General features: G+C 43.6%; 1 protein-coding gene across 1 annotated transcript in view; it reads right to left on the bottom strand.

Moving 5' to 3' along the window:
• PTPRT (protein tyrosine phosphatase receptor type T) overlaps positions 1-26,652 on the bottom strand; it is a 1,472,724-nt gene that overhangs the window by 301,135 nt on the left and 1,144,937 nt on the right. The window contains exons 11-12 of the mRNA XM_006147596.1: positions 10,161-10,362; positions 8,205-8,307 (exon numbers count right to left, since the gene is read on the bottom strand). Of these exons, the coding sequence (XP_006147658.1) occupies positions 8,205-8,307; positions 10,161-10,362 (305 nt within the window). The remainder of the gene's footprint in view (positions 1-8,204; positions 8,308-10,160; positions 10,363-26,652) is intronic.

The raw sequence follows: 26,652 nt of genomic DNA, 5'->3' as shown, positions 1-26,652 counted from the left end.
CATTCTTCATATTCTGTTGACTGCTTCATTTAAAATATTCTTCTCCAAACACCTGTTTTTCCCCCATAGTTTGAGCCTAAGGAATATAATTCAGAATCTCTACACCAGAGGGAATCCTTGATAAGCTGGGTTATTGGGGGTTGGAGGAGTGGACTTATAAAAAAAGACCTGCCATGCAGGTAAAATGATTGCAAACCCACCTACATTATTTGAGTGTCATTGTTCTTTCCTTCTGTTTTCTGGATCTTCCAAATTGCAGCTCTGTGCAACATCAGACTGACCCTTTTCTCCTTGGGTGGTTTTATTGGTAGTAGGCACATGTCCCTTTAACTAAAATGACATGTCCCTTTAGGTGTCAGTTGCCGGTAGTAAAGAGCTCTACATTAGCATCCATCCCATTATCCCTTACTTCTGATTCCTTCTTCTTGTATCAGGTTACTCCTCTTTTACAAGCTGTTGTGAGGATATCCCGGCATGCATTTAGGAATGACTACAAGTGGTATTACTAGAAGAGTTAAATATTCTTGCAGTTATGTAGGAGTATCTCTCATGCACACTCCCCTTCCCAATAAATATACTATAGTGAGACACGCAGCACTCCTTATCTCCAGGCTCCAGCAAAGGTGGATCACAGAGCTGGGGAACTGAGCAAAACAAATGAGGTTTAGAAAAAGAGCATTTACACGTAATTGCAGTTTCTCCTCTCTGCCAGTGTGGCCAGGGACTCACCAACTCCTCAGGCTGCCCTATGTTAATAAATCCTCTAAATTTTCATTTCTCCTTCTTAATTGGACACCGTCAAATGTTGGTGTCAGATTCAGATGATAATGATTCCAATTTTGCTCACTGTAGCTCCATGGACCAGCAAAACCCTTCTGTGATTTTTTCATGTGCTCCCACTCTGGGCTTTGTGGTTATTAAAGGAATCCTGGAGGAAATTTGGCAATCATTAGCTTTTCTTCCTAATAAAGTTTCTTCTTTCTTTAAAAGTTGGCTAGATCTCCAATTTGTACTGTAGCTAATAACAGTGCATTTTAGAATCTGCAGTCTTAACTAGCTGCACCCATGTAATGCAAAAGCCTCTAGGATTCTCATCAGGGAGTCTTGCAAGAACCTGTAGAAGCCATGCACCAAGTTGCACCATCTTCTAGTGGTCAGTCTGTCATATTCCTGGCTCTCTAAGTTGGAGCCTTCACACCCTGTATGCTATACATCACAGCCCAAGAAAGCAGTTCATAAGTCCTGTGTGGCCTTGCACATGGTCCCTCAGAGATCTTGAGCCCTCGTCTGGACCACACGCCAGGTCTCAGACTGTCCTTGATCAGTTGGTTCCTAATGTTGTTTTTGGCTCTCAAACCATCTTTTCTACCATTAGCATCTCTTGGATAAAATGTCCTTGCAGCCTCTCCCCTACCTCAGCGTTCCCTTGTCAGAAAGACGGTATCATCCTGCACCCTAAAAACTGAGCCAGAAATCTGAAAATTATCTTGGACAGTGTCCTTTACATTCTACCAAACTGCCCCTAGAGCAGTCATCAACAAAGCATGCCCATTTTACCTCCGGAAATCTTATCATCACAACTACTATAATTGTCTCTTAATGGACTTGCTCTCAGCCATTGGTTGACTGACCCTTCAGTCATAGAGATGCTAAAACTTCCTTGTCTGTTTGATTTTGTGTTTCTGAAAGGTACTCAAATCTAGGGTTCTGTTTTTAAGGTTGTGTTGTTTTGAGGACTTTAATCACCCTTGCAGATAGCTGCAGGTTGCCTGATGTGTCACATGTCAGTCACCACTTCACATGGAGCAGATCAAACATGAACTTTAGAGGAGATCCAGTAAACAGGCATCAGCTTTCAGCAGAGCTCAGAGAATAATCCTGCCCATGGCTGGGTGCCACTCCTTGCCTCAATAGTTTGGTCAACCCCAAGGAGCATGCTGAATGACCACCAGTGGTACTTTACACATTTTGGCTTAATAACCCTTCAAAACAATTACACACTTTGGCTTAATAACCCTTCAAAACAATCTGTGACCTGGGTAATCCAATTTACCAACAAGCAACTTGAGGTTCAGAGAAACAAAGAACCAAGTCAAAGGCTACCAGTGGAGCAGTTAGATGAGGTCGGATCTGATTCCAGAGCCTCTCTGGTTCCAAGGTATCCACCTGGAAAGTCAGCTGGCACAGAGAGAGTATAAGGGTCTCATGTCTGAGTCAGGAGCTTCCCCTAGGACACAGTTCCTATCCTCAAAAAAGCCACAGTCTGCCAGAGACTCAAAATGCAATTCCCTGTAGAGGGGTGGCTGGGACAGAGTGAAAGCCCACAGGAGCTGATGTGTTCTGCCAAAGATGGAGATGGCTCTGAATGCAGCATATTTGAACTGGGCATTGGAGAGGTAGAGTGTACCATGTTTGGCAGAAAAAATGGCACACACCAGGACATGACCACTCAAAGAAGGACAAGACACTGGGCAATCTACCTGCTGGGCATTTCACATGCCCTTCAGAACAAAGTCCAAATTGAGGGTAAAGACCTTCTTTATCTGGTCCCTACTTGCTTCCCTGCTTCTCACCTCACTTCTCTGCCTCTGCCTATTGAGCAGCTTGTGACTCTCTGAACATGCTGAGCTCCTTCTGGGATAGACTGCTTCCTCCGTCTGGGTCCCTTCTTTCAGCCTGTATAACTCCCCCTCATTCCGCAGGTCTTAGCTTAGGCAATACTGCCTCTAGGAAGCCTTCTCGGCCTCTGAGACTACCATCTGAATAAGGGATGTCCCTGTTCATGGAAACCTCTGACCAAGTGCTCAGGCTTTTCAACTGTGCTTCTTTTTCTGATTGTTAGCTCATCCGTCTTCTCTATAGTCCTGCACAACCTCAAATGGTAGTAACGATCCATATGTGAATTGTTAAAATTACCATTTAAACGAATTAAAATAAGGTAACATACAATTTTAAAAAGTACCTCAGTGTTCTAGCCATATTCAAGTCACAGTAGTCATATGTGGTCAGTGACAAATGTATTGGATAGCAGATGAAAGTTTTTTTTTTTTTTTTGAGGGGCTTTTGTCATAGCGCACATACACTCACCAGAGAGACAGAGAAAGACAGAGTTGCAAAAAGCAAAAAATCACACCCTCCCACCCCTGGGAGAGGGATAGCCACACTGTAATCTCTTACCCTCCATTCTCCTCTCAGGATTTTGGACACACACAAGAGCCTGGTGTGTTTCAAGCTGCCGGGTCTGGGACTCAAACCATGATCGACTAACGTGGGAATCTAGTGACATAACCATATGCCATCTGCTGGCCCCACTTATTGCAGGAAGTTCTGTTGGATAGCTCTCTACTGTATTCTAGGAGAGTGCTAAAGGTAGGATCTGTGATGTGCATCTTTATAGTTCCAGCACCTCATATCTACCAGGTAGACAAAACATATTTGCTGAATTAACTAATCACATATTTAATAATGAGCTATTGTTTTTGAGCATCTGCGAAATGCCAGGTACTATTCATAGATAAAGGATCCAACAAGGACAAGTCTCTGGGTTTTTTTGGTGCTCACAGCCTAGTAAAAAGCATGCAAAAAACAAAGACAAGAAAACATACAGAGGCATAACACAATTAACAGCTCAGGACAGAACCATGAAGGAACCACATGGGTCACTGGTAAACATGCAGAGTGAAAGGAAATGCAACCAGAAACAAGGTTAAGGCCCGATTCTGAGGGGCCTTGAATTCCATAGTAAGAAGCCTGAAGTTAATGTAGTAGAAAACCAACGAACCATTTAAGAATTTAAGCAGTGAAGTCAACTTGATCCAGTTTGTGTTTCTAAAGCAGCTTGGTTGGGGGATACAGAAGGGAAGAGATGCTCATGGTGGGCAAAAGAGCCGGGACACCCTGGCAAGTCTGGGGTGCAAGAATGGAGAAAGGCAGTGGGGGAGGAGAAGGAACTCAGCCCACGCTAATTCCCCTTCCCATTCAGTCATCAGACCTGTCTGTCTCTGATGACTGAATGGGAAGGGGAGCAAAAGACACCTCCAAAGAAACATGCTGGGGATGGGAGTGGAGGGTCTGTGATAGACTCCACCCCAGCTTCATTCAGGGGCTTCGTTATGGGTGATTAATTCATGGCCAAGTTACTTTCTTATGAAGGTTAGTACAGATACATCAGTGTGACAGGTGAGGTGTGGGGGAAGAAGGCTCGGTGTGTTTAAGTCAGAGCTGAATATTAGATTCTAGTCACTATTTGATTGATCTTTTAAGCAATTCTGGGATTCTGTCACTTAAAAACCAATAAATCTTTGAAGGCCTGAGGAAAGCAATACAAAAGCAATAAATCTCCATTGTGGAGCATTAGAAAAATAGGCCAAGCTGCTGAGGTGGTTTGGCTGGAGGGATGAGGGTGCAGGAGCCCCACACAGTGGTCCTCCCTGCCATCCCTTCTTCCCTCCCTGCACTCTCAGCTCCTCCAGAGTCAGACCCATGTGACTTCAGGGAGAAGCAAATGCATAGCAGGGGCTACAGACTGGCTCAGCCAGGATCAGAGTATGGCAGACAGGCAGACAAGAGAACAGCCTAAGTGGGGTCTGGAGACTGAGGTGTAGGTTTGAGACTGAGAACTGGCTGGGCCCACGCAATCCAGAGTTGGAGGATCTCTGAGAAGTCATCTTGCCCATCTTCCCTCCCCTTGTTGGTGGAGGTTTCCATGTAGCATCCCTACCAAAGGGTCACCTTGTCATCACTTGACAGGCCAGGCAGGGAACTAAGAGCTTCCTCTGGGAGCAATGAATCAGAGTCAGGAATCTAGATCAATATACTGGCTTTACCTGGAATGAGCCCTATACCTCAGGCCTATCATTTCACATCTCAGACTTGAGTCTCCTCTTCTGAAATGTAGATTGTATTTCTTACACAGCTTACTCACCAAGAAAGTGAGGATCTGATAAAACAATGGAGGAAAGGGAATTCTCAACTGTAAAATGTGATTAAGGCATCCTTGACCCAATGCATCTAGTGAGCTGTTTGTGTCTTGGTGTCATAGCATACATAGAATAACATGTTGTTCTCTCATGTGCTCCTATCTCCCCAACCAGCAGGAGTCTACACTGGCCCACATTCCAGGGTTGAGCTCATCTCTCAACCAGTTATTGCTTCTGTCAATCAACACAGTCACTGTTCCTAGTGGCTTCATATCATCTTTTCTGTTTTGCTGCTTTCGTTACTTGGTTTGCTTATTCACTTAATGCCCCACCTCCCTGACCCAGTCACACAATCACTTGCTAGATGGTAAGCTTCCAGAGAGCAGGGCTATGCCATCTTTCCTGCTACATCCTCATGCCTTACACTCTTCCTGGGACATAGCAAGTACTCAACAAATGTCTAATGAATGACCTGGCAGTCAGCTGCTTCCCATATGCACAATCTAGTATCAAAGGTTAAAGTGAAAAAAAGGCTAAGGTAACTGAAATTGGTTACGATATTTCCACTTCTGTCCCTGCCATTGTCCTGAAAGTTAGGGGGTGGCATCAGTTAGTCTCCCTCTCTTTTTGGCAAACACCCAAGAAACAAAGTCTGAAAGTAATTCCAGAAATTAAGAGTATACCCACCCTCAGTGATCCAGAGCCTCGAGAAGAAAAGGAGTCAGACATTTCCAGACACCAATCATCTCCCCTTTGAGCAGTGACATTTCTTTTCTTCTAAATTTTTGGATAGAAATGTCACCAAAATAGATCATGCACATCTTTTTGCAAGGGAGGTAGTATAATATAGCAAAATGAATGTGGGCTTAGGGTCACCACAACTGGGTTTAGTTTGCCTGGACGATGTGCATGCTTCATGGCCAGGGTCAACTCACTTAGCCTCTGTTTTTCCCCACTTTTATATCTCCAAAATGGAAAGACTACTACAATGCTGTAAGAATATAGATAGTGTTATGTACGGACAGCAACAGGCACACAGCAAGTGCTTGCTTATTAAACGGAAGATAGCAGGCTCTAGGACCTGCTTTTTATTTATTTATTTTTTTTTGAGAGGTTTTTGCTATAGGGCGTGTGCCCTTACCAGAAAGATAGAAAGGGAGAAATCACACACACACACACCCCAGGGGGGAAGGCCACACTGCAATCCCTTCTCCTCCATTCTCCTCTTGGGATCTTGGGCACGCATGCACACACGCCTGGCATGAGTTTAAACCACCAGGTCTAGGACTCGAACTGCAGTCAACTACATGGGAGTCCAGCGACATAGCCATTATGCCAACTGCTGGCCAACTGCAAAGATCTTTTTTGAATAGAATCTCAGGATTCTGCTTGATTTTTGAGCCCCTTTGTCTGGGGCTGCCCTGCTCCTTTAACTCTCTTCCAGGTGTCATTTCTCACTGCTGCTGGGGGTACATCCATCTCCACCTCCCTCTTCATAGTTTACTGTAACCTTAGAATGGATGCACTTGCTAAATAGATGTGCAAACTAAGAGTATGTAGGATCAGAGGAAAAGCATAAGGGCTATTGTTTGTGGAAACTGGACATGTTTCCCAAGCATTTGATCTGCTGCTTGGAAGATCTCTTAGCTGGGAATGAAGGAGCTTGACCTCTGCAATCAGTCAGGCCTGTATGTTAGGTCCTGGCTCCATCACTTACTGGCTCCATGATCTGAGTTTTTTAACTTATTATTACTTATTCCTGAGTAGTAATACTGATACACATAGGTTGGTTAGGATTAGTCCCTTGGAACATAGAAGTTGCCCAGTAAACAAAAGCAGTGCTAATTATTCCTGTCTATGTTCACTTATTTCTGATGGGTTCTCAGAGATTCACAGCTATACAATCCAAGTCACCCTGAGAACGACTTCCTGATTCTCTGTTCATATATTAATTTCATCCCACCACTGGGAAGGACCCAGTTTGTGTATTTCTTATGTAGAGACAATTTTAAAACATTTTTCTAAAACTTGAAGTCTACAGATTTTAAAAAAAAGGTTTGTGAAGACTATTTTGAACTGGAGAGGTTATTTAGGGGCTCCTAAGTATCCCTCCCACCACCCTAGAATCAGGATCTTAAACAGCTTTGACGATTTACATGGCAGGACGCAGGCAACACAACAACCCTGCAGTGAGGCATGGCGTTGCAAAGACCTTTTGGAACAGAATCTCAGGATTCTTCTAGGAAGAAGCAAAGGTAAGAAAGGCACCAGAACTTTGACAGTCTGCCTTGCTCAGAGTACTTCCCCAGTTTATCTGTGAATTAGTTACTGTCCATACCTTACATGTAAGGAAATTGAGTCTTCAGAGTTTAATCCTCTTCTTTAAGGTCATACAGCAGTGTTAGAGTAGGATTTGAATCCAGGTTTACTGCCACTGAATTCCCATTTTCCCCCCATTGCCTCAAATGCAGCCAGCAGACTGTGGAGAGCTGCAATGAGTCACCACTCTCTCCTGTTCCTGCCCCATCCCTGGCATGTGGCTACTCACTGCATACTTGTTGAACTAAACTGAACCAACATGAAAGTTGTTCCACGTAACACTCCACTTCATTTCAAGAGAATGTAGTCCTGCTTCCCGGAGTTCTCAGCAGTCCATATTGTTGCCCTTGTCTAAAATGTAGTTTGTTTAGAGATGACAGCTTGTTGCCTGTGAACTTATGTTGGCCAGCTTAGCCCCTGAGATGTATTTGCTAAGTGGATACGAGCATGCTCCCAAGCTCCACCCTCGTGTTAGGGTTAGTGTGACCTTAGCAGCCAGTGCCCCTTGGGACTCAAGCATTCTATGGCTTTACACTGGTCTAGCCTCCAGATCTTGCCCCATTTGCAGTTTCTGAGGTTGTTTTCAGAATTCAGCATATCGTCTTGTCTATCTGTCAGTTATTGGCAGTCAATCAAGCTATCTTGCTGGGAAACTATCCTCAAGACCTCAGCCTCACTAACCAATTTACCATAGAGCATTCCAAAAGGTTCTCTGCCAGACTTATCTCAGGGACTTATCAACATCTTTCCTGAATACTCTATTGGGGAGGTGGGGGAGTCACAGGATTCTGGCTCACAGTCCCCTGATGAATTGGTCTTGAAACTGTTGACCTTCATGACCTTCTTCTTTCCAGGAAGCCTTCCTCCCAGTCCCAGCCATGAGCTGTGTTAGTCACATGACCCATCTGCAGATGTGTATGATGCAGAAGAGGAAAGCTGCACATTCCAAGAGAAGTACCTCCTCACCTGACAGGGGCTCCCCGGGACTGTGCAGGCTTCAGCATCACCGTGATGGTCGTGTCCGTTTCATTCAGTGGGGTGTCTGTGTCATACTCAGGCATCGATGGAGCTGAGTAGGGAACAGAAACGGAGGTGAGCTTAGCACAGGTCCCAAACCTCACTCACTACCTCCCCTTCTTGCCCTCTTAAAGACACTTAGGAACACTAGAGGTGGCATGGGAGGTTTTCAACAAAGGAAGTCCTGATTTCTCACCTGCCCTTAGGCTACTTTAAGGTGTAGCAGTCTAGGAAAAGGGGGCAGTGATGTGGCCAGTAACCCACATGAATCAGAAAGTTCTACAAGAAGGTGCCAGCAGGTAGCATGGTGATTAAGGTGTTGTACTCCCACATGGCTAATCACGGTTTGAGTCCTGGACCTGGTGGCTTGAAATCACACCAGGTGCATATGTGTGGGTGCCCAAAGTTCTGAGAGGAGAATGGAGGAAAAGCGACTGGACTGTGGCCATACCCCTGGGGATGATTTCTTGTGCTCTTTCTCTCTCTCTGGCAAGCACACATGCCCTATTACAGAAAATGAAACAACAAAAACAATAAGCTCTATAAGGAATTAACAGATACATTCAGAAAATATATACATTTAGCACAGGTGTGAAAGCAGAGTCAACCTTGTTTAACATATCTAAAATACAAATACAGTCAATGATAAACTAGTCCCCTCTGCCTTTTTGTTCCCCCCATGAGACTCCTTTTTATAGTCAACTGAGAGTACATTAGATTCAGTACAACTGAATCTAATCCTTCAGGAAGATAACTTAGTCATTTGTATTAAGAGTTATTAAACCCACATCCCCTTTCATTTAGAATTTCAATTTTTGAATTTAATTTCTGAGGTCATAATCTGAATCAATAAATTAAATTTTATTTAAATGAAAGTTTATTGAAGCACTATTTTGTGAAAACATGGCAGCATCAAATACATCCAGCCATGGAGGAATGTTTAATTAGATCAGATCCATCCATGTGACAGAACATGATAATGAAAATAATGTAGCCATAAAGAACATGCTTAAGGGATAAGGATAAGTGAAAAAAAGAAGCCATAAAAAAGCATCATGCTACTTTGTAAAAACCACACGCCAAACACTTATGGATGTAGACCAGAATGGCAAAGATATTTGGAAGGCTGAAAGTTGTAGAAGTTTGCATATAATTCTTTGATGCTAATGGTATAGGAGGCCCCACTGGGGATGATAGTTTGCATGCTTGGACACTGGTCCTGTAACATTCATTCATTCACTTATCTATTTTATGAGTACTTGTGGCATGTGTTGCATTTGCAACAAAAGAATATTCCTGAAAACAAATTTATAAACCATAATATATGTAATATATGCATATATGTGTACACATGTATATGCAGTATTTAATACAAGTCATTGGCCTGTGGCAAATTATTTAGAGAATCACCACCTAATTTATATATTATATATATATATATATATATGTGTGTGTGTGTGTGTGTGTGTGTGTAATTTTTTTTTTTAGGTTTCTGCCATAGCATGTGTGTGCTCACTGGAGACAGAAAGAGACAGAGAGGAAAAGTGAGAAATCACTCCCCAGGGGGGATGGTCACACCACAATCCCTTCTCCATTCTCCCCTTGGGATTTTGGGCATGCACGCACACATGTCTGGTGTGATTTCTAAGCCATCAGGTCTAAGACTCAAACTGCAGTCAACAATGTGAGAATCCATTGCCTTAACCACCATGTCACCTGCTATCCCCATATTTTTTACACTTTGAGAAGTTCATCAATTTGGTTTTCTTCATGAGACAATAATGGCAACCCTCAAGGGACTGTGTTATCCTCTCATATCACATAGCAACAGTTGGATCTGCCTTTTTTAACTCCCAGAAAATAGATAAGAGATAATGCCCTTCATCTCTTTTCTAAAATAGATACCTGAAATTTTAGTGGCGATCCGAGTGGTGACGGGAGGCCCAAAGCCCTTTGCTGTGCTGGCCTTGATGGTGAAGGAGTAGGTAGTCCCAGGGTACAGACCCACAAAGAGGTGGTGGGTTTCGTTCCGGAGTTTGAACACCTTCCCCCTCTGGCTGGAGAGGTCAGCACTTGGGTCCAGGGAGCCAACGGCCTTGTAGTTGATCTGTACAAAAAGCCAGGAAACACACACATGAGCATCTCAAGTAGGAGGCTGAACGTAGCTCACTCAGAGCAATTTGGGGGAGGTGAAGAGAGGGCACATGAGCTTCCTCAGCAAGTTCCACCAAGAGGGCTGTCATTGTCCACCCTCCAGATGACCCTAGCCTCTGGATATTCTACTGCTGCCATGGTAGAGCAGCAAGTCCAATAGAAGTGGGTTGCAAGCCATATTTGTACTTTTGAACTTTGCAGTAGCCTATTAAAATAAGTAAAACATAAAATGAAATTTATTTTAATAATATATTGGGTCATTGGAAAAGTCATGATGTATTCTACGCAAAAATGCATCAAGACTTTTCCAATGACCCAATATTTCGTGAACCCACTATAGCCAAAATACTATCGTTTCAACCTGTAATCAACATAAAACATGTAATGTGATAGTTTATATTCTATTATTTATATTTATATTAAGTCTTAGAGATCTGGTATCTATTTTAACCAAATGGTATATCTTAATTTGGACTAGCCACATCGCCAAACTGCAGTAGCACCATGTGATGAGATCACTGTACTGGACAGAGCAGCTGTAGAGCTGTGTCCACATGTAGCATCCTAAGAATTAGTTAGAAGGTTTAATAAAAATGCAGGGCCAGGGGTCAGCAGGTGGCATGGTGCTTAAGGACACTGGACTCTCACAGGGCTGACCGTGGTTTCAGTCCTGGATCTGGCAGCTTGCTTTCCCACTATCCCTCCTCTTTTTCTCTCTGTCCTTCTCTGGTCAAATAAAAATAAATAAATAAAGTTAAATAAAATAATTCTTTAAAAAAAATGCAGGGCCAACCATTGGTGTCATCGTTATGGCAGCTGGATCTCACATAGTCAGCAGTGCTGTCAGAGTTCTGGACCCAGTCACTTGAAAAACCAAGCCACAAGGGCCAGGACTCTGACTGCACTGCTGGCCATGTGGTATTCAGTTGCCTTAACCATGACCAAAATTCTGAAAGGAGGAAAGAATGGAGAAGAAAGGACTACATAATGACCATTCCTTATGGGGGTGTGTTGTCTCCATCATCTCCTCCAACCCTTTAGGGGTAAGTGCATGTGCTCTTTGACGATTTTTTTTTTCCCAATAGGGCACATACATTTGTGGGAGAGAGGTAAAATAAAAGTGAGAAATCACCCTGCAGGGGGCATGGTCATGCTGCAATCCCTTCTCCTCCATTCTCCTCTTAGAATTTTGGTCAGGGATACACACACATCAGGCAGGCTTTTCAAGTCACTGGGTCTGGGACTTGAACCAAGGTTGACCATGTGAGAGTCCAGAGCCTTAACCACTACTACTGGTCATGACAGAACATTTTTTTTAAAGTACCAATTGTAGGTCTCTTACTCCACACAGATAGCATTTTCATTCTGGGGCTTTCTCATGAATTATCTTGTCCCCGCCCCCCCAAACTTTGGGAGTATCAGGTTAGTCATTCTCATTTTAATAATGGAGAAACTGAGGCTCAACTGGAAGCAATTTACATTAAATCAACTCTTTCTGAACAACTTATGGTGAAAGTTTATTTATGGTGTTGTTTTCCAATCCACTGCAGACTGGTAACAATTCAGAGGCTGTGCCCTGTATGAATTATTAAATGAATTTGGTAGCAGCACAACTGGTCCACACTGTGGAATGATTCGTGTCCACTGATCCCACATTTGGGTGTCACAGCAATGTCAAGGTGTCATAAAGGTTTTGAAGGGCTCATGCTCAAATTCTGCACACAACATTGCAGTGAAAATAATATTTGGTAGCTGGCATTGGCCTCATGGATCACACTCTGAGTTCCACATCACTGACTTACATAGGTAAGTGGTAAACACAGGATTTTCTTGTTTGTCTTACCTAGTTTGTTCGATTATCGTTTTTCACTAAAGTACAATATGCATATGAAAAAGTATGTAGTTTGCCAACTGGACAGTCATATAATCAAGATTATTAACAGGTTCAACTCTTTCTCCTCAGGTGCCTATTCAATCTTACCTGCCTCCTAGAAAGAAAAGATAGCCTCTATCTGACTTCTAACAGCATAGATAGTTTTGCTTGTGTTTGAACTTTATATAAATGGAATCCTACGGTATGTGTTCTTTTGTCTGGCTTCGTTCTTTCAATGTTATGTTTGTGAGATTCATTGGTGTTGTCATGTGCAATTGTAAATCATGCATTCTCCTCTTATTCAATAATCTACCCCTGACACTGGACTAAATCCAGATTTGTCTGAAGCCTGTGCTCTTTATTCTACACCACACGGCCTAGCTTGGAGACAGTTCATTTATTGAAGAATGTATTTGTTCACTTACTTCCTTCTCTTCATCAAGGCTTCCTGCATACTCCTGAATTCTGGTCCCTGCACTGAGTACTTCTGGGGGTCCCCATATGCATAAGAGTCACTCTCCATTCTCAAGTGGCTTCCATTCTAGGGACCCAGCTATACATACAGCTTATATCACTATATCTTCCATCAAGGATGACATAGCATGGCCAGACCCAGGCAGAAAAGGTAGCACATTCATTTTACTTCAAAAATAAGCAATTTTCTGTCTCTGGCAGTGGCACCAAATATTTTAGAGGAAAGGCTGATTTTTCTCTTGTATTTAGTAGTATTTGATGGTTTATCCTTGAGGAGACAGGCAGACTTTGCTCCAAGCAGAGTGAGCCCCAGGAGAAAGCAGAGAGCTGGAGGCTTTGTGCATTTCATGAGCGGAGCCTGAGCACATACATCCAATGCCCAGGTGGCCACTAACTTTAGTGCTCTGGATGACCTGGTCATGGACGTGCCTCTGCTCACCCCTGCCCAGTACAGCCCTTCAAAGAAGGAAGTGTTGCTAGGACCTGCTTCTCTGGGCTTGAGGGCTTGCTGCAAAGGTATTCACTGAGAATGCAGGGTAATTTTCATCCCTGGAGACTGATGAGGGATAATGTATAAAATTCCCAGAGTCCTCACCCATGATAACCCCTGTAGTATCTTGCGCACCTGAGGGATGTGGCTCCACTTAACCTCCAGAAGTAGCTGGCTTGAAATATACTGATCATTGGTCACCTTTCTTTTTCTTCTCCACTCCTTACTGCTGTACTGGTGTCTAACTTCTCACTGATCTTCTGATATTGAATCCTTGTTGCAGAATTTGCTTCTGAGAATGCCAAACTTAGGCAAAGTGCTCAGGAGAGAATGGAGCAAAGACCTGCAGATGACATGAAGTCAGAGCAGAGGACAGAGAGTTCTAGTTTCCAGCCAGAGGGAACTGCCCAGACAAAGGCTTGGGGTGGGAAAAAGATTGAACAGAGAAAAGTCCATGGTGACTGAGCTTGCAGCACGCTGCTGGATTTTGGTTTGCCCTAGCGGCAAAAGAGGAGAAATAAAACGTTCTGCTTGCAGCAACTTACCCCAGCACAGTAGTGCAGAAGATGTGCCCTTGTATTCTTTCAAATTCTGTCCCAGTCCCCCTGCCTGGGCTGGTGGCAACTACATTGATATACAGATACTAGGAGGTAAAACTCATGCCTTATTTACTAGCCAATTCCTTTCCTGAGCTCCAAATTCAATCCAAAAGCAACTCAATTTCCACCGAGCTGTCAATATAATATACCGTGCTCCTCTGCTCTCCTAACCTTTCCTAGTATTACAGGATCCTCACTTACGTGTAATGAAACACTATGAATAAATCAATGTATGTTAATATAGCGTGCCTTCAATTTTTTATGAAGGGCTTCACCAAATCTAATTCCCACTGCTTTGTCAGAAACAGTCTTTGAAAAATTTAACTTGCAAGTTTTACGAAGTTAGTGGAGGATTGGGCTGGGGAGGGAAAGAAGAAAGGTGAGAAAAATGAAATGGGATGGAGCTGTGGCCATAAATGCATAATGCAATATGAATCTTTGTTTGGAAGTGGAGAAAAGGAAAGATTTGTTAGAATAGCGAACATAAAATAAAGGGTTGGTGGGGAAAGGGATACAGAGCTGCACAAAAACTCTGGGCTCTAGGGAGGGGGTCTGACTGAAACAAAGTGCTCAAGGGCATCCTCTTTTGCCTCTGGCTGCTGATAGGGGGATCCCCAGCCAGAAAGCAGAGCAAGCACTTTACAACAAAAATGCAGTCACATCCTAAGGCCGATGGTTTCCTGTAGCTCTTGAGGCTATGACTGCATCCTTATCCTGTGGTCTAAATTAGCTCATCCCATGAGCTGGCTTCTTCCTTCCCTCTTGCACCCCAAGCCTTATTTTGATACCTGAAAAGAGCCATGGTCTCTTCTGCCATAGGACCTTCACACCGGCTAGTCTGTCAGCTTGGTACACATTTTCCTGTCATGCCTCCTTTTTGCCTAATTTATGGCTCCCCATCCTCAGACCTCACTTAACATGGCACTTTTTCTGAATATCTTTTCTGACCTAGGAGTCAGAAAAGGTGAGCCAGAGAGAGAGAGAGAGAGAAAACCAGGGAGCCAGAAAGAAAAAGCGAGAAATATGGGCCAGCATGTGGCCTGTTAAGATGCTGGATTCCACATGCCTGACTGCGTGGTTTGAATCCCAGACCCGGAGGCTTGAAAATCACTCTGGGCATGTGTGTGCGCATGCCCAAAATCCTGAGAGGAGAAAGGAGAAGGGATTATAGCTTGGCTATCTTCCCTTGGGGTTAGGGGTGTGATTTTCACTTTCTCTCTCTCTCTGTTGAGCATAAGCTTGAGAACAATGGGACATGCACAGTCTGGCAAAACTAAAAGGTTATGCAGAAATCACTCCCAAAGAGATGACCCCAAAGTGAGGAAACACATGATTTTATCGACCTAAGTGCTCTTAATATTTTTTTAGAGAGATTTTTGCTATGGGGCATGTGCACTCACCGAGAGACAGAGAGAGACAGAAAGAGAGAAATCACCCCTCAGGGGGATGCCCATGGGGCAATCCCTTCTCCTCCATTCTCCTCTCTGGATTTTGGGCATACACACACATGTGTGTGGCATGAGTTTTTAAGCCATCATGTCTGAGACTCGAACTAAGATCAGCCATGTGGGAGTCCAGCACCTTAACCACTATGCTACCTGCTGGCCCACTAAGTGTACTTCTAAAACAAAACAAAACATTTATTTCTTTTATGGAAGAGAGAGAAAGAAAAAGAGAGCCAGAGAAATAGGCACCTCAAGAAAGCCTCCACACTACAATCCACTCCCAGCTTCCAGCCCCAGATCATGGGCATGCCTGTACTTGCATATTCGAGGAGACTTCTAAATGCCATCCAGGGACTTTCCAACATGGGTCAGCCTCGTAGAGCACTGCATTACTGCAGGACCACTGTCCGGCCCCCTTAGGGCTCTTATCACATACAGTTACTTAACATACATGTCAGGTTTAAAAACATGAGGTTTATGTGAGCATCATGATCAGAGGCAAAGTAGTATTCCATAAGAATTAAGTAAAAAGAAAATTTTACTGTCAATGAGTAACTAGGTCAAGAGAAGCCTACTCATGGTAATCCTCTGTCACTCGGCACACTTTTCTCTTGCTACCTCACTTGTACCTTCACCCTAAATCCTTAGGAGGGGAGGATCATCACCCTAAGTTATTATCCCATCTGCTCCTGACTTTCTTCAGTGGATTCCTGCTCACACTCAGGAAGTTTCAACACACTAGAGTTTTAATAAGACCACAGGTAAAATTGAACAGGGTGGGAAGTTCATTGAATAAAGGGTTACATTCTCATATTTTTCCTTTAAGCTCAAAACAACTGGTTAAAATATTTTCTTCTTTTTTGCCTTCTGTGAAAGTGTCTGCAAGCAGTCTTTGCCTTCTCATTAGTCTCAGAAGCAAACAGTACAAAAGGAGACCAGCTTGAGGTTATCTCCCTTTGTTAGAATTAAACTGTTGGCTCTTTGGTGTCTTCACACTTTAAAAATACAAGACAAATATGTTCCCTCTGAAGCACAGGTGTTTGCAATGCACGTGCCAGTAACTTCTAGGCTGGTGGGCCCCCTCCCCTTGTTTTCCTAGAAATCTGAGGACTACAATAATGGGAAAGGGGCCATGACTGACACCTGTACTGCTATTGTGGGCATTTCTAAGACTGTAGAGCCAACGTGAGAGTATGGGGCTTTGCCAGTTGTGTGAACAGGCAGTTACAGCTTTGGCTTCTATTGAGAAACGCTCATTCTCTGAATTTACAAATTACACACTAAGAACCCTCTTTGTACAGACTCTGTGCTGGGTTCTGGGGAGGGGAGACACAGAGGAGGAAGACACCATTCTTGACATTGGGCACAGACACAGACATTGATGGACATTATAGGAGCCATATCCTTTGGGAATACAGGTCCATACATGCCTGGTTTTATCAGAGGATGGCCTCCCAGAGCAGCTTTGAGAGCACCTAGTTAGGCCAGTGGTCCTCAGCCCTTGCTGAGCATAGAATGCTCAGGGGAGCTTATATAATGTACAAATGCATGGACCAGCTTTGGACCAGAGAAATCAAACTGTCTGGATATAAGGCATCGAAATAGTTTTCAAGCTACCCAGGAGATTCGGAGATTCAACTGGGCAACCAGGGCTGAGAATGGTGGAGCTGAGACTTCAAGCATGAAAGAGGTTAAATAGAGGAACTGTAAGATGTGACTCAAGCCAAGAAAAAGAGTCATAAAATGGCATGCTGGGAGGAAGGAGGAAATCACCACTGTAATATTACAGAGAGAGCTCCTGTAGGCAGGGTATCTTGGTGAAAGCTAGAAGTGGTGGATGAAATGAAGGGGAAATAATATCTGCAGAGCCTCAAAGTATCTTCCTTTAACTTTATTTGTTACTGTTATAATTTTACCATAAAACCACAAATCTTTGATATTCTTTCCTGATATAGTCTAATTCCTCTCTCCTTGAGTGTGGGCTACACCTACTGGCTCACTTTGAATGAAGTATGGAAAGGGAGAAAATACTAGCTGTATAAGAGAGAAAACTGGCAGACACCACTTTAGCCAAATGATCAAATTAGCATCGCTGGAGATAAGTCATGTTGAGATCATACTCTTGGACATGATAGGTAAGGGATTATGTGCTCTCTGGGTTTTGTTTCCATAACCTCAGCCCATCAGTGAGAAAATATTAGATGCATTAGACTGAGTACTAATCAGTTCTCTTAAGAAATGTCAAGTCACAGAAGGACAAGGAAAGACCAAGAAGCTGTCACGGATTAAGAAAAGACAGGGAGACATGACAACTAAATGCTATGAGGGAACCTGGAGAAGAATAAAAAAGGAAAAATATTTTTTTTTAAGTCTGGAGTTTAGTCAATGTAATGCACCAATGTAAATTAAGAAATTATCAATATATCATGGCCATGTAAGATGTTAACATAGGGAAGTTGTTTAAAGGGTGCAAAACTCTTTACTATTTTTTGCAACTTCTCTATTTAAAATTATTTCAAAATAAAATACTTAAGAAACAACAACAAAATGGCATACCAGAGTTTGGCACCTGTGAGAGTCTTTGAGCTTCAGAATAGAATCTACAACAAATGTTGTTTGAGACCTTAACTGTGTACTCGGCCATATACTAAGCACTGGGGAGTCTTCAGAGGCTTACAGTCCAGTGGAAGATTAGGTATAACCAACAGGAATATGGGAAAGGTACATTGAGATTACTGCTCTGAAGGAACAAAGAAGATTCTTGGCAGTATGCATATAGCAAACAGAATGACTAAGTCTCTGGGGCTAGGAAGCTTTCCCCACAGAGTGTGAAGGTGGTACTCAGGTGAAGAGGGTAAGAAGACATGGTAAAAGAGGGAGAAGTGTGAAGGAAGAGGAAGCCAATGGGATGTTCTTGAACAGGACTGCTGTTGGCTATGGAGTCCTTTGGTACAACTTAGAAAAAGGCTTTCCCTCCCCCCGCCCTCAATTCAGCCTCCTGCACTTCAGGAAGCTGAGAGTGACTTTGTGAGAAGAAAAGGATATCTCTTTCTTGGTGCCTAATCATGCTACTTCTGCTAGACATAGTCCTGGGTTTAATAGATTTCATCCCTTTGGTGGTGGATCATGGATGCATCAGCACATGGCATCCATGGTGCAATTGGATCATGAAAGCATTTATGTGAACACTAAACCACATAGGATTTATCCTCAGGTTAAATACAGAACCATTAAAGGGGCGGATAGGCAATCAAATGAGACACAGGATCATAGCTATGTTTCAGAACAGTCCCACTGAAAGTGTGGTCTGCAGACAAGGTGCCAGTCATTAGAACCATCTGGGAGCTTGTTAAAGAGGCAGATTTATGGACCAGTTGGTGGCATGGTAGTTAAGGCAGCTAGATCTCACACGGCCAGCTGTGCAGTTCAAGTCCTGGACTTGGAAGTTCAAAAGACACATTGGGCACATGTGCATGCATGTCTAAAATCCTGAGAGGAGAATGGAGGAAGAGGAGTTGCAGCATGGCCATCCTCCTTGGGGGCTACTTTCTTATTTTCTATCTCTCTGTGTCTCTTTTCCACAAGTGCATACAACCTATAACAAATTTTTTTAAAAATATGAGGCAGAGTTGTATGTCCTTCCTTGATCATCTAGTGATGAGAATATCTGAGGAAGAAGAACCTATGTGACAAGCTCTTCAAAAGATGCTCTTCCAGGTTGAATCTGGAAAATCACATTCTCAGGACAGGGAATGGAGGATTGAACAGACCAGAGAAACAACATAGGGGCACCTTTGGTGCATCTGGCTCTCATCCAGATGACAGAGGACAAAGAAGCCTTGGCTTAGATCAGATGCTAAGGAGATGGAGAGAGGGGAGTGAACTTGAGGATTACTGAGGTCTTATAAATGTAGATACACAATGGAGCCAATACATGGCACCGGGCCCGAAGGGCAGGGAGCCCTCTATGGCTTGAAACCATTGAAGATCTACAATGGCTTGGCCTTCTGATGCTGATGACATTCTGCAAGGGGAAGAGTGAGGGTCTCATCCGGGGGACGGAAGATACATCGAGTTTTAGCCTTGCAGATTCTGTGTGGAAACCCAGACCTATAACCTATCAAGACCTGAGTAACAAAAGCTCTGTTTTGTAACTTCAGTCAACTAAAGAACTCTGATAACTGCGTGGAGCAGTGAAGTTTCTAGACAGTGTGAACCAGGCTTCTCTGGTTCCCAAACCCAAGCTCCAGGTCACAGGCCCAGCCTGTGGGCTTGGTTAGCTATGTTAGGACCTGCCCAGGCTGTCTTCTTCTCCAGCATTGCCAGAGCTGGCTGCTGACCAGCAAAGTCCTGCTGCTGCTCTGCAGAGAGCTTGTTCCAGTCTAGTGTGGACTCTCTCAGTTGCCATGGATGAGAGAGGCAATGCAGAAGGGGAAGTAGGCTGGTTTACTCATATGGCTTTTGATGGCTTCTGATGTCCTGTCCTCTGACTTTAGTTGGTTTTCTGGTAGCTCTGGGTTCAAATACTAGGAAAAAGTAAGCTCAAAATACAGCTGGCCCAGGATGTGGCATTCACCACTCACCAGCCACAAGTGCAATGTTGGCCAGTGGGTGGTGATAATGGTAACTATCATCTGTGTTTACCATGTGCCCCACTCTCTTTCTTCAATCAACACTACTCCTTTCAGCTCCCATACAGACTTGAGGTGAGTGTGTTCCTGTCAATAGGTGCTCCCTCTCCCAGTCCCTTCCAATCCACAGCACAGAGCAACTTCCTAGTCTCCTCGCCTCCCCTGTCCTGCCCCACACGGAGGGATATTCTGACAGCCCGAGTCTTTCTAACTGCTCTAAATTTCAAAGCATGCAGTCAGAGTCCCATAAGAGGGCCACCATCAACTCAGGGCTCTAAGCACTTTCTTCCTAAACTGTCATAATGCAGTTTAATAATATGAAGCTTAAATCTCTTTTCAGCTTTTAATCTTATACTGGGGTATCCTGGGTGCTATGATTTTGTTATTTTCACAGAAACCTTCTTGCTTAGTGTATCTGTCTACTAATATTCCCAATGGCTTTTAGCCTCCATTGCAATACTTCCTGGGTTCTGAATGTAAGCTGCTTGCCTTCCAACTTCACACTCCGCTGATTTCCGTTCTGCTAAGTTAAACCTGGTTAAGTTGCTAAGTTGCATGACCAATTCTTCTCCAGTTGGCTTGAGGCATGGGGGTACAAGTAGTTAATCCCATGACCCTGCTCCCTAGAACCTTGCAGCCATGTCAATAGCCTTTCTGGCGGAGACAGCTAGGGGAGAGCTTTGACTGAGGGCAAACCCTGGATTCGATTTACTTACTGCAATAGCTGCCAAGCACCCAGCTTGGCATAGAAAAGGAGTCAATAATGTTTACTGAATAAATGAGGATTAGGAATGAAAATGTAAGGAATCTTGAATTGTTACAATTAGGATTTGAAATGAGGTCATTCTGATGCTAAAGTCCAGCATTTCCACTCCACCCTTCTGTTTTGTCCTCGGCTCCTCTGAGCATGTCCCTGTGTGACCAGTTTTGAGAGGAAGGGGCTGCTTGGGGAGGGACTGCAACTATTGACCACAAGACTATGGACTGTGATCTGTCTGAGCCTGATACTCCCAGAAGGAACTTGGCAAACATCCCTGGCAACTGGTTAATGCCTGTCCAGCACAGAATAATTATGTATTAATAATTATTTATTGGCACCAAATAATTTTGTATTAATAATGAATGAGGCCCCAAATGTTGAAGCTCTTGCTCTCTTGAGTGTGAGTATTCAAACTTGTATACGTAGGTAGTCCCTTGGGTGTTTTTCCCATTTTTTTAAAAATTGCATATCCTTTGATATGTCTCTGTCAAAATATGGACTCGATGTTCTTCCTCTTGGGTCTTATATGACTTGTGGACATTGCTGGACACTGTGGACAAAGTAATGCTGTGTGACTTCAAAGACTCAGTCATAAAAACAGTGTGGCTTCTGACTTGTCCACAGGACCACCTCTGTCTGCAGTGGCTAAGCTGCTGTTTCTGAAGTCTGATTTCCCTGGGACCCCATGTGAGAGAAATGCAGGGGACTTAAAGAAGCCATGTGTAAATGCTCTGTGTTTGATTTCTCCAGGTAAGTCTATTTATGTGAGCACTAAACCACATAGGATTTATCCTCAGGTTAAATACAGAACCATTAAAGGGGCGGATAGGCAATCAAATGAGACACAGGATCATAGCTATGTTTCAGAACAGTCCCACTGAAAGTGTGGTCTGCAGACAAGGTGCCAGTCATTAGAACCATCTGGGAGCTTGTTAAAGAGGCAGATTTATGGACCAGTTGGTGGCATGGTAGTTAAGGCAGCTAGATCTCACACGGCCAGCTGTGCAGTTCAAGTCCTGGACTTGGAAGTTCAAAAGACACATTGGGCACATGTGCATGCATGTCTAAAATCCTGAGAGGAGAATGGAGGAAGAGGAGTTGCAGCATGGCCATCCTCCTTGGGGGCTACTTTCTTATTTTCTATCTCTCTGTGTCTCTTTTCCACAAGTGCATACAACCTATAACAAATTTTTTTAAAAATATGAGGCAGAGTTGTATGTCCTTCCTTGATCATCTAGTGATGAGAATATCTGAGGAAGAAGAACCTATGTGACAAGCTCTTCAAAAGATGCTCTTCCAGGTTGAATCTGGAAAATCACATTCTCAGGACAGGGAATGGAGGATTGAACAGACCAGAGAAACAACATAGGGGCACCTTTGGTGCATCTGGCTCTCATCCAGATGACAGAGGACAAAGAAGCCTTGGCTTAGATCAGATGCTAAGGAGATGGAGAGAGGGGAGTGAACTTGAGGATTACTGAGGTCTTATAAATGTAGATACACAATGGAGCCAATACATGGCACCGGGCCCGAAGGGCAGGGAGCCCTCTATGGCTTGAAACCATTGAAGATCTACAATGGCTTGGCCTTCTGATGCTGATGACATTCTGCAAGGGGAAGAGTGAGGGTCTCATCCGGGGGACGGAAGATACATCGAGTTTTAGCCTTGCAGATTCTGTGTGGAAACCCAGACCTATAACCTATCAAGACCTGAGTAACAAAAGCTCTGTTTTGTAACTTCAGTCAACTAAAGAACTCTGATAACTGCGTGGAGCAGTGAAGTTTCTAGACAGTGTGAACCAGGCTTCTCTGGTTCCCAAACCCAAGCTCCAGGTCACAGGCCCAGCCTGTGGGCTTGGTTAGCTATGTTAGGACCTGCCCAGGCTGTCTTCTTCTCCAGCATTGCCAGAGCTGGCTGCTGACCAGCAAAGTCCTGCTGCTGCTCTGCAGAGAGCTTGTTCCAGTCTAGTGTGGACTCTCTCAGTTGCCATGGATGAGAGAGGCAATGCAGAAGGGGAAGTAGGCTGGTTTACTCATATGGCTTTTGATGGCTTCTGATGTCCTGTCCTCTGACTTTAGTTGGTTTTCTGGTAGCTCTGGGTTCAAATACTAGGAAAAAGTAAGCTCAAAATACAGCTGGCCCAGGATGTGGCATTCACCACTCACCAGCCACAAGTGCAATGTTGGCCAGTGGGTGGTGATAATGGTAACTATCATCTGTGTTTACCATGTGCCCCACTCTCTTTCTTCAATCAACACTACTCCTTTCAGCTCCCATACAGACTTGAGGTGAGTGTGTTCCTGTCAATAGGTGCTCCCTCTCCCAGTCCCTTCCAATCCACAGCACAGAGCAACTTCCTAGTCTCCTCGCCTCCCCTGTCCTGCCCCACACGGAGGGATATTCTGACAGCCCGAGTCTTTCTAACTGCTCTAAATTTCAAAGCATGCAGTCAGAGTCCCATAAGAGGGCCACCATCAACTCAGGGCTCTAAGCACTTTCTTCCTAAACTGTCATAATGCAGTTTAATAATATGAAGCTTAAATCTCTTTTCAGCTTTTAATCTTATACTGGGGTATCCTGGGTGCTATGATTTTGTTATTTTCACAGAAACCTTCTTGCTTAGTGTATCTGTCTACTAATATTCCCAATGGCTTTTAGCCTCCATTGCAATACTTCCTGGGTTCTGAATGTAAGCTGCTTGCCTTCCAACTTCACACTCCGCTGATTTCCGTTCTGCTAAGTTAAACCTGGTTAAGTTGCTAAGTTGCATGACCAATTCTTCTCCAGTTGGCTTGAGGCATGGGGGTACAAGTAGTTAATCCCATGACCCTGCTCCCTAGAACCTTGCAGCCATGTCAATAGCCTTTCTGGCGGAGACAGCTAGGGGAGAGCTTTGACTGAGGGCAAACCCTGGATTCGATTTACTTACTGCAATAGCTGCCAAGCACCCAGCTTGGCATAGAAAAGGAGTCAATAATGTTTACTGAATAAATGAGGATTAGGAATGAAAATGTAAGGAATCTTGAATTGTTACAATTAGGATTTGAAATGAGGTCATTCTGATGCTAAAGTCCAGCATTTCCACTCCACCCTTCTGTTTTGTCCTCGGCTCCTCTGAGCATGTCCCTGTGTGACCAGTTTTGAGAGGAAGGGGCTGCTTGGGGAGGGACTGCAACTATTGACCACAAGACTATGGACTGTGATCTGTCTGAGCCTGATACTCCCAGAAGGAACTTGGCAAACATCCCTGGCAACTGGTTAATGCCTGTCCAGCACAGAATAATTATGTATTAATAATTATTTATTGGCACCAAATAATTTTGTATTAATAATGAATGAGGCCCCAAATGTTGAAGCTCTTGCTCTCTTGAGTGTGAGTATTCAAACTTGTATACGTAGGTAGTCCCTTGGGTGTTTTTCCCATTTTTTTAAAAATTGCATATCCTTTGATATGTCTCTGTCAAAATATGGACTCGATGTTCTTCCTCTTGGGTCTTATATGACTTGTGGACATTGCTGGACACTGTGGACAAAGTAATGCTGTGTGACTTCAAAGACTCAGTCATAAAAACAGTGTGGCTTCTGACTTGTCCACAGGACCACCTCTGTCTGCAGTGGCTAAGCTGCTGTTTCTGAAGTCTGATTTCCCTGGGACCCCATGTGAGAGAAATGCAGGGGACTTAAAGAAGCCATGTGTAAATGCTCTGTGTTTGATTTCTCCAGGTAAGTCTAGACTGAGGGTCAGACCTGTCCAGGTACCAGACTGGTAAGTGAGGAAGCCTCCAGGTGACTATAGTTCTCGACTCTCTAGTCATCCTGGTCATCTGAGTCTTCTCAGATGAGAGAACGCTTTCAAATTTACAACCCACAGAGTCTGCAAGCATAAAAAGATGTTTTATGCCACTACATTTTGGAGTGGTGGTTATATACATCACTAGTGACCAGAGTACCATTTGTTCATTGGACTTGAGAGTTTCTTGAGAGCATGGATCACATTATATTCACTTTTTTACTCCCCAAGGAAAACATAGTAGATGCTCAACATATTATGCTACTTTCTCAACCAAATGATTTAAGTTAACTATACCAGTAGGGAGAACCTCAGGTACTTTTTTTTTTTAAAGAGTTTTTTGCTGTTAGGGCACGTGTGTTTGCCTGAAAGAGACAGTGGGAAGGAAAGTGAGAAATCACCCCCTCCCCCCCAAGGGATGGTCACACTGCAATCCCTTCTCCTCCATCCTCCTCCTGGGATCTTGGACACACACACATTCACACTCAGTGCTATTTCCAAGCCATCGGGACTTGAACCACGGTTGGCTATGTGGGAGTCCAGTGATATATATATATAACCACTACTCCATCTATTGGCCCCCCTCATGTACTTCTTAATAAAATGCTCTAAGCAAGACATATTGGTTGTACGACATTTTTGTCAAAAATACATACTCCCAGGGATCAGCAGTTGGCGTAATGGCTATGTCGCTGAACTCCCATGTAGTCAACCATGGTTTGAGTCCCAGACTCAGTGGCTTAAACTCATGTGTGTGTGCGTGCGCAAGATCCCGAGAGGAGAATGGAGGAGAAGGGATTGCAGCATGGCCATCCCCCCAGGGGCTTGTTTCTTGCTTTCTGTCTCTCTGTCTTTCTCTGTCTCTCTGGCGAGCGCACGCACCCTGTAGCAAAAACCTCTCAAGAAAAAAAAAAAACAATTACAACAACAACAACAAAAATAAAAACCATAATCCCAATCTAATGATATCAAAACCTAGACTAAAGAATATTCTACAAAAAACTAACAGGCATTTTGAAAAGCACCAAGTTAAAAAAAGCAAAGAAAGACTGAGGTGCTGTTCCAGATATGAATAAACTAAGAAGTAAGAATAACTAAGTACTACCTAGACAAAATTGGGAAAAGGATAACAGTTAGAAAACAAGTGAAATTGAAATAAGGCCCTAGGTGATGGTGTTCATCATGGTGCAATATGTAGTATTCATCGACGTTAACTTCCTGGATTTGATCATTGTGTTGTGGTATGTAAGATGCAAACACTTGGGGCAGCCAGATGATGGATACATGGAAACAATCGGTTCTGATTTTTTGATCTTTCTGTAAATCTAAAGTGATTTTAAAATGAAATACTTCCAGGGTCAGCCCTGTAGCCTAGTAGGTAAGGGAGCCAGATCACACATGGTATCCCATGGCTTCATCCGTGTGGCTTAAAAACATGCATGACTGCCCAGAATCCCAACAGGGTAGAAAAATAGAAGAGACAAGGTTGCAACATGACCATGCCTCCCTGGGGGTGCTTTCTCTCCCTCCTCACTCTCTCTTGCTCTCTTTTTCTCTCTGGTGAGTGTACACACCCTCTGCTAAATATGTAGAAAGTTAAATATTTCTAAAAAAGAAAAAAGAAAAAAAATATGCATTAAGCCTCATCGATTGGCTAATCTAGAATCAAGAAACTACAAAGTCAGAAGTCAAAGGCTCATGCCGCCTCCACTCTGACTCATATCCATGTAACAATTTTTATAATGGTAATATCAATAAGAGTGAACATTTATTACCACTCACTGTTGGCCAGGCACCTCACTAAGCATTTCCATGCATTACTCATTTTATTATCCTAACCGCATGAGGCTATTCTCCTTTCCTTTCTCATTCTGAGGTGAGGGAATCAAGGCTTAGGGAGAATAACTTTCTAGACTTCTCACAGCTAGTGAGAGACAGAGCCAGACATGGAACCTAGGGAGCATGAATCTAAAATCCACCTGCTTAACCAGGGTGCCCTGCTGTCTTCATAAAGAGTAACTAGCCTTACCTCTAGGGGCTGGGAGACCAAAACTCTGCTCTGAGATTCTGGCATGAAATGATCGGTTGAAATGAGAAAACACGATAGAAGTTTTGTTAGGCAGGGAGAACTTCTGGTTAGAGCTGGGTATACAGAGGCCACAATTAAGGGGAACTGGGGT

The sequence above is a fragment of the Tupaia chinensis genome, unplaced genomic scaffold (genome assembly GCF_000334495.1).
Source record: "Tupaia chinensis unplaced genomic scaffold, TupChi_1.0 Scaffold000216_1, whole genome shotgun sequence".
NCBI classification, from domain to species: Eukaryota; Metazoa; Chordata; class Mammalia; order Scandentia; family Tupaiidae; genus Tupaia; species Tupaia belangeri.
Note: the sequence above shows the minus strand (reverse complement) of the source record. Positions and strands in the feature narration are given on the sequence as shown.